This window comes from Sprattus sprattus (assembly GCF_963457725.1).
Source record: "Sprattus sprattus genome assembly, chromosome: 12".
Taxonomy (NCBI): Eukaryota; Metazoa; Chordata; class Actinopteri; order Clupeiformes; family Clupeidae; genus Sprattus; species Sprattus sprattus.
This window is the reverse complement of record NC_137910.1, coordinates 16,343,536-16,356,035: the sequence shown is the minus strand read 5'-3', so window position 1 is coordinate 16,356,035 and position 12,500 is coordinate 16,343,536. Positions and strand designations below refer to the sequence as shown.

Here is a 12,500-nt window from a genome sequence, read left to right as displayed (position 1 = left end):
TCTCAGTTGTAGTTCCACGTTGGTGGAACGACCTGCCTAGCACTACCAGAGCAGGAGCGTCCCTCCCTACCTTTAAGAAACTCTTGAAGACCCAACTCTTCAAAGAGCACCTCTCTTCCTAAACTGGCACCTTGGCTCAACCTGCACTTAAGCAGCAACAGGCTCGCACTTCTTTTTTTATTCTTTCTATGTCGTTTTATAAGCAATATTTATTGTTACACCAGGTTTTTTAATGCTCTTAGCTTGATTGTTCTCCCTTGTACGTCGCTTTGGACAAAAGCGTCTACTAAATGACTAAATGTAATGTAAATGTAAATGAAAGGGCAGTAACTAAGGTCTGAGTTCAGGGGAAGGGGCAGTAACTAAGGTCTGAGTTTAGGGGAAAGGGCAGTAACTAAGGTCTGAGTTCAGGGGAAGGGGCAGTAACTAAGGGCTGAGTTTAGGAGAAAGGTCACTAATTGTGTGTATTTCTTTCATATTGTCTCTGTATCTAAAACTTGTGGCCACGACTTGGATCGACCTTTGACCTCAGACCTTTTTTGGGTGTGAACTCGCTGCCTGTAGCTGCTTGCTTTCAGTTCAAGTCACTTATGCTTGCTTACAGAACTGGTTCTGCTCCCAACTACCTGAATGCAAATGTTTCCCCCAGGATGCTGCGCTTGTCTAATGAGCTTTGTTTAGCAATGCCGAATGTGCAAGTACGGCAATGTTGACTATTTTCATTCGTAGTTCCGCGTTGGTGGAACAAGCTGCCTAGTACTACCAGAGCAGGGGCGTCCCTCTCTACCTTTAAGAACCTCTTGAAGAACCAATTCTTCAGAGAGCGCCTCCTTTCCTTACTTGCACTTCCTCTTCCCTTTCTACCTCTTTGTAGGTAGGGCTTGAGGATGTAGTGTAAGTGTGACACTGTTTTAATATAATAGACATATGCACGCACTTCCTCTAGTAAAGATTTCAATCTGACGAAACACTACAATCAGCATTAAAGCATCTTAAAAAAAAACATTTCTTATGCTAACACAGGATTCTGACTGTCTCTCAGTGAAAAAAACACACTTCTTCTAGTAAACACAGCAGTCTTATGGCGATTCAGTTTAACACACATTCCATAGTAACGGCAGAAGACACACTCAGAGCTAGACTGAACTAATGAGCTTCTCTGAGAGTTTACTGTAGGATGGCGCCTCCCCTGAAGACAGTCCCCCAGCAGCTCAGCAGAGGCCTGTGGACAGACACACGTTATCTCAGGACCCTCTGGGAGGAAAGCTATCTTTGATGATAGGGATATGGAACGCTCTGGGAGGAAATTATATCTTTGATTGTAGGGAGAGGAACCCAGCTCAAAAGAGGGGCCCTCTTGTGAGTTTTTAGGATCAACAGATCAACAGATCAACAAAAAAATCAAGGTGAATGTGGTAAAAGCACTTCTTAAATCACTGATTGTTAGGCAAAACAGAGAAGCCTCTTGTTATAGAAATTGTTTTCTTGTAAGCGTAATTATTTTCTTGTTGTTACAATAATTGTAATTCTCTAGTAATTGCAATACTACAATAGTGTTTTTGTGTAATTTCTACATTTCTCAGCAGGAGGACACAGGCCCTGAGGAACACTGAGCACTGAGGAACAGAGATGAGCACCGGTGTCACAAAACCATCCAATCAGAGCGCAGGGGCTACCAAACCAGCCAATCAGAGAGCAGTAGTCACCAAACCAGTCAATCAGACAGCAGGTGTCCCCAAACAGGCCAATCAAAATGCAGGGAAAATGAAAGCAGCAATGCAGAAGAATGCGTACGCGCCTGTGAAGATCGACCCAGACAGTGACTACATGACGCCGGGGGCCTTTGAGCTGGAGCAGCTGTTCCGGGCGGTTGGAGGGGCAGAGTACACACACGTCAACGAGGTCTGGCCCCGCATCTTCATCGGAGATGAGTAAGTAGGCAGCACAGGGGTAGAGGAGTTCTCTGATTAGCAGACAGGGCCACTGGGGGAAACTGATCCAAAATGGAGGAGTTCTCTGATTAGCAGACAGGGCCACTGGGGGAAACTGATCCAAAATGGAGGAGTGCTCTGATTAGCAGACAGGGCCACTGGGGGAAACTGATCCAAAATTGAATTGAATCTCCAGAATCGCCTACCCAACTTTAATGTTTTGACTGATCTCAAAAGTGCTCTCAGAGGAGCGAGGAGCTATAAGTGAGGAAACGGAGAAGCATCCTACACGGAAGCATTTCCAAAATGTTTGTGATGGATGGACCCAGGTGAAAGCTCCCCTCCCCTTTTTTCACATTTGTTAACCTACAATTCAAAATTAAACGTTTGTAAAAAGAAAAACATTTGTAAATCCGTCCAGATTTCAGCAAGATAAGAGTATTAGCGTTTATGCAGATCACTGACCTTACCTCAGGTACCACAGATCCTGCCAGAAAGCTTACCTGTGGTAAGATGGCCGCCTGTGAGGACGTTCTAGACTCTGCCATAAGACATCTAGCCTTTATATATGATATCTGTGGTAAGGCAGACATATTGCTTTTAAAGCTAGGATGACAGAAGGTGCAGCCAAGATTTTCAGTTCCACCTATATACACCTACAACATCTTGTACTGCTAAACAAATCAAGAACAGGGGCTATGTAGCGAAAGGCCTCCATATCAAACAAACACAAAGTCTGTGACACAAACTAAGAAGCACAGTCTGACTCGTGGGTAAAAGTAGCTGTGCAAGCACAGTCACTCAACATACCACCTCCACTCAGTCTGACAGCACAGGAGATAAGAAAGAAAGGGTCTGAAGCCAAGCTTGACAGTTCAGTAAACGCACCCACCACAGGGAGAGGAAGCCAGGTAGTTGTTGGTTTGTGGTTGGTGTGGTGGCAGTTAGCATAACAAGCTATTACCTAGCTCTTCAACCCAACATGGCCCCAGGAGTTCAGGGGATAATGATCGCGACAGCTGAGGGGGTTGAAGGGACATGGTTGCTGTATTTCTGAAGTCCTTAATTTTTGTATATTCTGTCCATTAAGTGTAGCAAGGGGTGTCATCAGTAATTGTCATTTCTTGAATGTATAGGGTGAGTGAGTACAACACATAATAGTATTCTACTGTACTCTATTTAAGTTGTAACTCATTTCTCATGAATATTTGTTCTAGGTAAACTGCTCTGGAGCGCCCCCAGCTGGAGGCCATGGGTATGACGCACATCCTGAACGTGGCAGAAGGGAAGTGGAATAATGTGGCTACCGGTGCCAGGTTCTACCACGGCATGAACGTGCGGTACTACGGCATCGAGGCCGAGGACACGCCCACCTTCAACCTCGCAGAGTTCTTCTACCCCGCTGCTGACTTCATGCACCAAACCCTCAACCACCCAGAGAGTGAGTGATAGAGAGAGAGAGACAGACAGAGGCAGAGACAGGGGTGGGAGAGACAGGGAAAGAGAGGCACTCAGCCATGGAGATAGAGAGGCAGAGGAGAGAGAGGGGAGGAGGGAAGGGAGAAGAGAAGGAAAGAAATGGAGAAAGTGAGAGAGAGAAGGAAAGAAAGGGAAAAAGAGATGTGTAGATATTATTATTAGAAGGAAAGAAATGGAGAAAGTGAGAGAGAGAAGGAAAGAAAGGGAAAAAGAGATGTGTTGATATTCTTATTATTACAAGTTAGGAGTTAGGAAAGTGATAGAAAGAGTTGTAGAGTGAAGAGTTGAAAATTACAGAGAGAGGGAAAACCGAGCAGAGAGAGGCAGGGGAGAGAGAGAGGGAGAAGGAGGGACTGAAACAGAGGAGGGTAGCGAGAGGCAGGGGAGAGAGATAGGGAGAGAGACAGAGAGGCAGAGAAGAGAGAGAGGCAGTGGTGAGAGAGGGGGAGAGAGAAAGAGAGGGAGGTAGAGAGAGGCAGGGGGGAGAGAGAGTGGGCGAGAGAGTCAGAGGAGAGAGAGAGAGAGAGAGTGGGCGAAAGAGGCAGGGAGGAGAAAGTTTTCCCATCCCTTTAACATAAGTGGAGAGTGTTCACAGTCACAGGTGACCAAGCTCAGGATCAGGATAAGGATGAGGATGAGTTTTTAATTTAGGATGAGGATCAGGACAAGGATCAGTTTTTATCTTAGGATGAGGATCAGCTCAGGATCAGGACGAGAATCAGTTTTTTATCTTAGGATAAGGATCAGATCAGGATGAGGATGAGTTTTTATTTTTGGATGAGGATCAGCTCAGGATCAGGACGAGGATCAGTTTAATCTTAGGATGAGGATCAGCTCAGGATCAGGATGAGGATGAGTTACCTCATAGGATGAGGATCAGTACCAGGCTCTCAGGGGACCTTTGTTCATCTGTTTGGCTCAGCTGCCTGTATGCACTCAGCCTCTTCACTATCTGAATGAGCACTCCAGTCAGCATCTTAACATGCAGAGGGCTGCTGTGTGTGTGTGTGTGTGTGTGTGTGTGTGTGTGTTTGTGTGAGATCCTTTTAGAGTGTAGAGTTGGGTTAGCTCAAGTGGCCTCATTAATAAGGGTATTGACTCTGGCATGGCCAGAGAGCTTGATTATTTACAGAGCTGACTGCATGTGTACACTTGCTTACTGTGCCATGTGTGTGTGTGTTTGGGTATTTATATTTAAGAATCTGTCTTAACTTGTGTGATTACAAGACTGATGTTATGACTTTTATCTGTGTGTGTGTGTGTGTGTGTGTGTGTGTGTGTGTTTCAGGCAGGCTGCTGGTCCACTGCGTGATGGGGCGAAGTCGTTCGGCCACACTGGTTCTGGCATACCTGATGATCCATGAGCGTCTGAGCGTGGTGGACGCCATCACACACGTCAGACACAGGCGCTGTGTGCTGCCCAACCGCGGCTTCATCAAGCAGCTCAGGGCGCTCGACATCACACTGCAGCAGGAGAGACACACTCAGAGGATCGGAGCCATGGACACAGAACAGAAGAGTGTGAGACAGAGGGAGAGAGAGAGGAAGGAGAATGATAGAGAGAAGAGAGGGAGAGAGAGAGATGGCATAGAGAGACTTAGAAAAGGCAACGAGAGAGAGCGAGAGTGAGGTGGCGTAGAGAGTGAGGTGGCATAGAGAGTGAGAGAGTGAGGTGGCATAGAGAGTGAGGTGGTGAAGAGAGTGAGATGGCGTAGAGTGAGTGAGGTGGCGTTTGACTCTGATCCTGTAGTGAAGTGAGTGTGGAGTTATCCCCATGGAGTCCTGAAACCCGAGTGGACACAACCTCACTGTTTTAGACTGTCCCTGTGGTTCCGGCTGCTTATTCCCGCCAGACTGTCCCTGTGGTTCCACCTGCTTATTCCCGTCACTGTCCCTGTGGTTCCACCTGCTTATTCCCGCCAGACTGTCCCTGTGGTTCTACATGCTTATTCCCATCAGACTCTCCCTGAGGCTCCCTCCTCTGCCCGGTTTGGTTCCTTCCTGTTTGAGGTGTTCCTGCTCTTCTTACAGCATGTAGATTCCCCATCAGACTGAGACTGCCTGATCTTGGAGGATCACTTACTCATCCAGCTGGATCTGGTCCCACTGAAGTGGGTCAGAATCAGAACATGTTTGGACCTGATAGCAGTCAGGTCAAGCACTCAAACACCACACAAACACACACCAGGAACTGAAGGACCGAGTCTAGCCTCAGTGGGATACACACACACACACCACACAAACTTTATTCTCCATCATGATCACCAATTCTCCACTGCACACAAACTCAGTCACACCCATAAAAATATCAGCAACTCTTCACACTTCTGTCCCTCTCTCTGACTCTCACACACACTCTCTCTGCATGTCATAAAGACACACACCAAGATAGTAGGGGGACAAAAAGTTTCCCACAATCACTTTCAGTCATTCTCTTTCGGTCACACACACACACACACAAACACACAAACACACACACGAGTCAGAGGCATTTTTAAGTCTGTCAGTGGCTGATAGTTTAATCAGGGCTAAAAATGTACAGCATGTGAAGGAAGCGCCTACAGAGGGGTTGAGTTATAAATACACACCTCAGGTCAGGGGTCATAGTTCAGAGGTCACACACTGACCTCTTGCTCCTCACTCAGTCGCTGCACACGTACAACAGAAGCTCTATGAGCAAACAAACGAAAACAGATTGAATGTGTTTGTGTGTGTGTGTGTGTGTGTGTGTGTGTGTGTGTGTGAATATGTAGTTTGTGTGGTGTTTGTGTGTGTGTACTTCTGTGTGTGAGTGGGTGTGTGTCTGTGTGGTGAGTGAATATGTAGTTTGTGTGTGTGTGTGTGTGCAGATTAACTGTGGGGCTATAAACACTGCTGCTCCACTTCAGACTGCATTTGTATAAAAAACAGAAAGCTGCCTTGAGTAAGAACATTTTGTTAAAAAGTATTTTTTACATCATTAGCAATAAAGTCTTCGAAGCTGAAACACATGAAACCAGATTAAATGTTTGTTTTTTTACAGTACAGGATTAAAATTAACAAAAATATATTCTTTTTCCACCCTCCACGAGGTTGTCCTATGGAAGGCCATTCCATTTCATAGAAAACTGCCTGCTAGTGGGTGCGCCACGGCTCCGTGCAGACGCACCGCCACCACACGCAGACGCGGAGAGGGGGCATGCAACTGGACCCAGCACTTTACACGTAGAAAAATAGAGCGCAGATTTACAATAATTTAGTTTGTTGAAGGCAGGGCTTCGATTACAAACAGCATTAAAGGGCCCTCGTGAAGAGAAGCCCTCAACTGGACGCACAGGAAACGCATCACAGCGCCGCACAGGAAACGGATCGCAGTGGTGGATGTGGCCCTGGAGAGATGGCGTGATGTCATCACAAAGAGACATCCTGTCTCAGAGTGTGTCTGATAAGGCCTCGCGTTAAACATTTTTTGTTTTGTTTTGGATTCTTTCCAAGTGCTGGATTCTCTCAATAAAATAAACAATACAAACAGAACCGAACCGAACCGAACCGAACCGAACAGATCAGATCAGAACAAAACATAACATAACATAACATAACACAACACAACAGAACAGTTCATTGTTCATTGAACACACTTCAATTAACGTGAGATCACACACGTCACGTCATATCCGGTCACGTGGCCTAGATGCGAGAACACACACGTCACGTCATGTTGTAAAGGGTCATGTGACCCAGATGCTACCGCCTCATGTAGGGAGCATTGAGTGTCTGTTTGGGCACGCCCGTGTTCATGTAACCATGGTGACCAGTGGGGGCCGCGTACATCATGTTGCTATGAGTGGGCGGAGCCTGCATGGGTGATGGCTGAGTTCCCATCATGCTCATCTGCACAGAGTACTGAGGCGCCGGCCCCCCCTGATTGATGTAGGCGGGGTTACCATGGTAACCGCCGTTGATGAGCGGGGAGGGCGTGACGCGGTAAGAGTTCATGGCGTGGTTGAGAGGGGCAACGGAACCCACGCTGTACCCCCCCGTGGGGAGCAGGTTGACTGTCCGGGGGGGCAGGGGCAGGGAGCGGGAGGGCGGTTGCATGGCAACGCCCTGTGTGTGGTCAGCGTGTGTGTAGACCTGCTGCTGCTGTGGGACGTGCGGTGGGAGAGGCGAGGACTTGGAGTGTATGGACATAGCATGATGCGAGTGTGTGTGGCCGTGGGAGCGTGAGTGTGGGTGTGTGTGTGACGGGTGGGATGGGTGTGTGTGTGAGGGGTGGGGGTGGGGGTGGCCTGGTAGGTGGGGGTGTGTATGGGAGTGAGGATGAGGAGGGTGATGAAGGCTTTTGGAGACCATCTGCGTTTGGAGCCTCTGTGAGGCAGAGGAGGAGCCTGAGGAGGAGGGGCGCGTGTGCAGACCGTGACTGGGCGTGGCCGTGTTCCGCTGGTGCATCATGGGAGCAGGGGGCGGGGTCATGTTGGGAGGCGGGGTCATGGTGGCCTGGGTCTGCGGGGTGGGCGGGGTCGGGGTGGTGGGCGGGTGAGGCTGAGAGATGGGCATGAGCGCGGGGGGGTTGGAGTAGGAGCCCATGGGGTGAGGGGGCGCGTGTGTGTGAGTGTGTGCGCGGGCGTGTGTGTGGGAGTGTGTGTGTGAGTACGGCTGCAGCTGCTGCTCCATCAGTGTGTTTGTGAGCTGCTGCAGCTTGGCCAGGCTGAAGGTGGCTGACGGCTGGGGCGGGTAGTGATGGTGACCCATGTTCCCCCCGCCGTAATCGGCCACCTGCCCGCCTCCCATGCGCTCGTACAGACCCATGCCCGCCGAGGAGGGGGCCTGCTCAGGCAGGGAGGGGAAGCTGCCCGCCACTGAGCAGTGGGACAGTGACTGCTGCTGGAGTGTGTGTGTGTGAGGGAGAGTGTGTGTGTGTTTGCGCTGGAGCTGGGCCGGCTGGAGCTCCTGGAGTTGGTGTGTGTGCAGTTGGTGTGTGTGAGCGTGCGTGTGGTGGCGCGGGTGCTGCTGGAGCTGCTGGAGGTTGTACGCGTAGTGATGGGGGTGGTGTGTGTGTGTGTGTGAGTGTGGGTGTGGGTGGGGGTGGGGGTGGGGGGTCTGGCGTCCGTTGCCGCAGCTCTGGGGGGACGGCGTGACGCAGGTGGGCTGCGGGGGGGTCATGCCACTGGGCGACATCATGGACGTGCCGTTGACCACGCCGTTGGCGGCGGCGATCTGCTGGGAGACCGCGCAGCTGCTGCTGACCCCGCCCAGGGCCCCGCCTCCAAAGGAGCAGCTGCCCTGCGACAGCGACGAGTCGTAGCTGCTGGGGTTCTCGTAGTTCTCGCTGCTGCTCTCGATGCTGCCCAGGTCGCTGAAGCCGCTGTCCAGCCCCACGGGGCCCGACTGGTCCGACACCGACGCCACGTCCAGCATGGGGCTGCTGCTGGCCTCCAGGCCGCCCGGCCCCAGAGACACCACAGACAGCGCCCCCTGCTGCTCCGGAGGACTGATCTGCGCATAGTTGCTGCTGCCGCCGCAAACACCACCCTCCAGCACGGACACGGCCGGACTGCTCACCGAGCGCACCGATTGGCTGGGGTGAGAGGATGGGGTGGAGGAGAGGGGGCTGCAGTGAGAGGAGCCACGCCCGTCGTCCATCGGGGGCGGGAGGGGGCTGTTCTCCTGGGTCGGTGCAGGGGGCAGGGGGCTGGGTTCTGGCGGGGGTTGGTAGCGGGGAAGGCAAGGTTCTGGCAGGTCTTGGTACGTGGGCACATCGGGTTCCTGGTCTCGCTCGTCCTCGTTGGTAAGTGAGCGCACAGCGGCGGCCGTCTCTAGGTCCAGCTCGGGGCAGAGGGGGGTGTAGGGAGGTTCGGGTTTCAGCGCCGGCGTCTGAGGCGGGGGGCTTTGGGGGAGCTCCCCCTCCGAGTCAGACTCATGGTGCTGCTCAGAAACGGCAGCCGTCACGTCTTGGAGGTTGGAGCTGATTGGCTGAGAGGGCTCAGGGGGCATGTCCACAGGGTGGGGGGAGGCAGGGGGAGGACTGCCATGGTGCTCTTCATCATTACTGTTACCATGACGAGGGGCCTGGCCCTCAGGACACTCCGGAAGCTTCTCCTCCGCCTCCCCTGCAGCATGACTCTCGTCCTCATCGTCTGCATCGTGGTCTTCCACCGGCACCGGGCCTTCATCTTCCTCCTCCTCTTCGTCCTCATGCTCTTGTGCTCGATGACCCTTTAACCCTTTACCTCTGAACTCCTGCTGCTTGTCAAAAGGTCGCTCTGACGCCGGCTCCTCCTCCTCCTCCTCCTCCTCCTCCTCCTCTTCTTCCTCCTCCTCCTCCTCTTCCTCTCTCTGGGGTTTGAGGGAGGGGGAGTCCGGGTCCTTGTGGTATTCTTCCATGTGGCAGGGAGAGTTCTCTGCAGAGTCAGTGTGTTCTGAGTGCCCGGGTGACCTCCTCCTTCTCCTCCACCTCCTCTCTTCCAGCGTTTCTTCGCTCTCCTGTTTCTCAGGACTCTGAGGTTCCGATGACAGGTTTTGCAGGTTCTCTTCCGGTTCCAGCAGCTCCGGTTCCCTGCAGGGTGTCCGCTCCGGCCTGGGGATGTTCTTCACCTCCTCCTCATCCTCCTCTTCCTCCTCGTCCTCAGCCTCGTCCTGCCGTGGGGCAGGGTGCAGGGGCGTTTCGGGAGGGGTGTAGAGGTTGAGCTTGAAGCCTGCGCCCCCCTCCCTCTGCTGCCTCCATTTGGGGGGGCCACGCTTCACCCCCTTTGGCCAGCCCTTCTTCCTGCGCCCAGGCCGTCGCCCCTCCCTCAGTTTCAGATCGCCTGGGGGTGAGGTGGAGAGAGGAGACAGGGTCAGTGAAACAGACACACACACGCAGACACACAGGACACACATCTAAAAGACTACACACTTAACATGAAATCCCGCATAGTCTAACATACCCAAAAAGCCTACAGGCTAACAGGACCTACTGCTTGAAGACCAAAGAAATGTAATGGCTTTTAAAGAATAACATCTTCAGATAGATCACCCAAGTACTTCTGTTAGTAGGTAGCCTTAACCTATACAGCAGTCCTGCTGTTGGGGTTTGCAAGGCAGGTCTGCTTATATCTCGTGAGTTAGCTAACTAGTTTAAAGTCTAAAAAACCCCAAATAAGAAAAACATGCTGGACCACTGGGTATAATTTAAATAAGGTTTTAAGTTCCAAAACACACACACACCTTTGACACTGTTTGTGGTGGCATTTCTCTTTTGCTGCATATGACTGTTGCCCTCGGCGACCCTCCTCTTCTTCCTTCCTCTGCGGACTTCCATGTGGCTCTTCCTTCTCGTGTCCTCCTCATCCTCCTCACTGACCGCCCTCTTCCTTCTCGTGTCCTCCTCATCCTCCTCACTGACCGCCCTCTTCCTTCTCGTGTCCTCCTCATCCTCCTCACTGACCGCCCTCTTCCTTCTCGTGTCCTCCTCATCCTCCTCACTGACCGCCCTCTTCCTTCTCGTGTCCTCCTCATCCTCCTCACTGACCGCCCTTCTGCCCAACCCGGTCACGCTCTCCGCTTCGTCCGCGGAGTTCTCCAGCGGCTCGTCCAGAACCTCCGTCCGCTCCAGGATGGTCTCCGTGGTTACACTGCTGTTGATGCGCTTCCTCCGGCGGCCCCGCCTCCTCTTAGGACCCACATCTCGCTGCAGGAATTAGAAAATCAATATCACCTTTAAGACTTCCTGTCATTCTCACCTTTAAGATTTCCTGTCACTCTCGTCTTTAAGACTTCCTGTCACTCTCGTCTTTAAGACTTCCTGTCACTCTCGCCTTTAAGACTTCCTGTCATTCTCGCCTTTAAGACCTCCTGCTAATCTCGCCACTATGATTTCCTGATATTTCAGGTTTATGATATCTAGTCACTGTGACACATGATCATCATGTTTACAACTGTTCTTAGACTCCTTCTGTCATATCCTGCAGCTCATGTTTACAACTGATCTAGCCTGGATACCAGCCCAAACCCCGCCCACAAAAAATGTTGTCAGGGAGATTTGGTCTGGCTCTGGGTTAATTGGGAGAGAGTTTCATCGGTAGGATCAAACCGGACCAATCAAATTGGCAGGGCGGGCTTTATACGTTGATGGACAGATACCAACGCTTGAGTTGAATTAACCGGTAGATTCGAACTCCGACCAAGATGGCCGCGTCTCGGGTGCTTAGTGGGGAATATTTTATGTGAATTAAGCTATCTACACGACTTTTTAATGTCTACATTGACTCGGTTAGTTGTGCATGTGCAACACGAATGTTACAGAGTATTATTTGTCTTAACTAAAGTTCTCTAGACCATTATTGTTATATCATTGCTAACGTGTACACAAAAAACCCATCGAAATAAACTGTAGCTTGTAGCCTTAATGCTAATTAATTAACGTGAGCAGGCATATCTCAACAGACATTGACAGCGCATTCATTTTCAACAGAGAAACGCGATTAAGGCATTTGTCATTGAAAAGATGTTTTTGCCGTCCTTCCTAGGGATCAGGTAAAAGTTGAATCTATCAGATGGTAATAGGCTACTACGTTGCTCTGATTGGTTCTAGGTATCCAATTCAGCGAATAGGCATTTTCTTTCCTAGTTCGTTGAAACACGCCCCATAATCACAGCCCAAAGGTCCGGTATCAGACTCATATTCTGACTAGAATCATGAGTATGACATCGTCAGGCTACAACTGATCTAGTCTGACACCATAATTGTCAACACAGATGATCCTTTATAGAGGTGATGGCCGATGGTTATGTAGTCGGACACATAGAGACATCTAGTCTGAGACAAATAAACAGATATGAAACATCTATTCTGAGACACTTAACGGATATGAGACATCTAGTCTGAGACACATAAACAGATATGAGACATCTAGTCTGAGACACATAGACAGATATGAGACATCTAGTCTGAGACACATAGACAGATATGAGACATCTAGTCTGAGACAAATAAACAGATATGAGACATCTAGTCTGAGACACATAGACAGATATGAGACATCTAGTCTGAGACAAATAAACAGATGTGATCTATCAGAAGAGCGTACCTTTGTCTTCAGACTGGATGTCTGTGATCTCAGGAAGTCGTTG

At 50.5% G+C, this 12,500-nt stretch overlaps 2 protein-coding genes across 2 annotated transcripts in view; one reads left to right on the top strand and one right to left on the bottom strand.

The window, feature by feature from the left end:
- The window catches only part of LOC308373649 (dual specificity phosphatase 29-like), a 7,066-nt gene extending 1,218 nt beyond the window's left edge, over positions 1-5,848 (top strand). The window contains 4 exon segments of the mRNA XM_080849236.1: positions 1,584-1,931; position 3,149; positions 3,153-3,372; positions 4,699-5,848. Coding sequence (XP_080705362.1) covers positions 1,630-1,931; position 3,149; positions 3,153-3,372; positions 4,699-5,039 — 864 coding nt within the window. The 5' untranslated portion in view covers positions 1,584-1,629 and the 3' untranslated portion in view covers positions 5,040-5,848.
- Positions 5,849-5,901: 53 nt separating this feature from the next.
- Positions 5,902-12,500, bottom strand: part of kat6b (K(lysine) acetyltransferase 6B) — a 36,954-nt gene continuing 30,355 nt past the window's right edge. Inside the window, exons 17-19 of the mRNA XM_080849115.1 lie at positions 12,458-12,500; positions 10,596-11,058; positions 5,902-10,195 (exon numbers count right to left, since the gene is read on the bottom strand). The exon at positions 12,458-12,500 is cut by the window's right edge and continues 13 nt beyond it. Of these exons, the coding sequence (XP_080705241.1) occupies positions 7,134-10,195; positions 10,596-11,058; positions 12,458-12,500 (3,568 nt within the window). The 3' untranslated portion in view covers positions 5,902-7,133. The remainder of the gene's footprint in view (positions 10,196-10,595; positions 11,059-12,457) is intronic.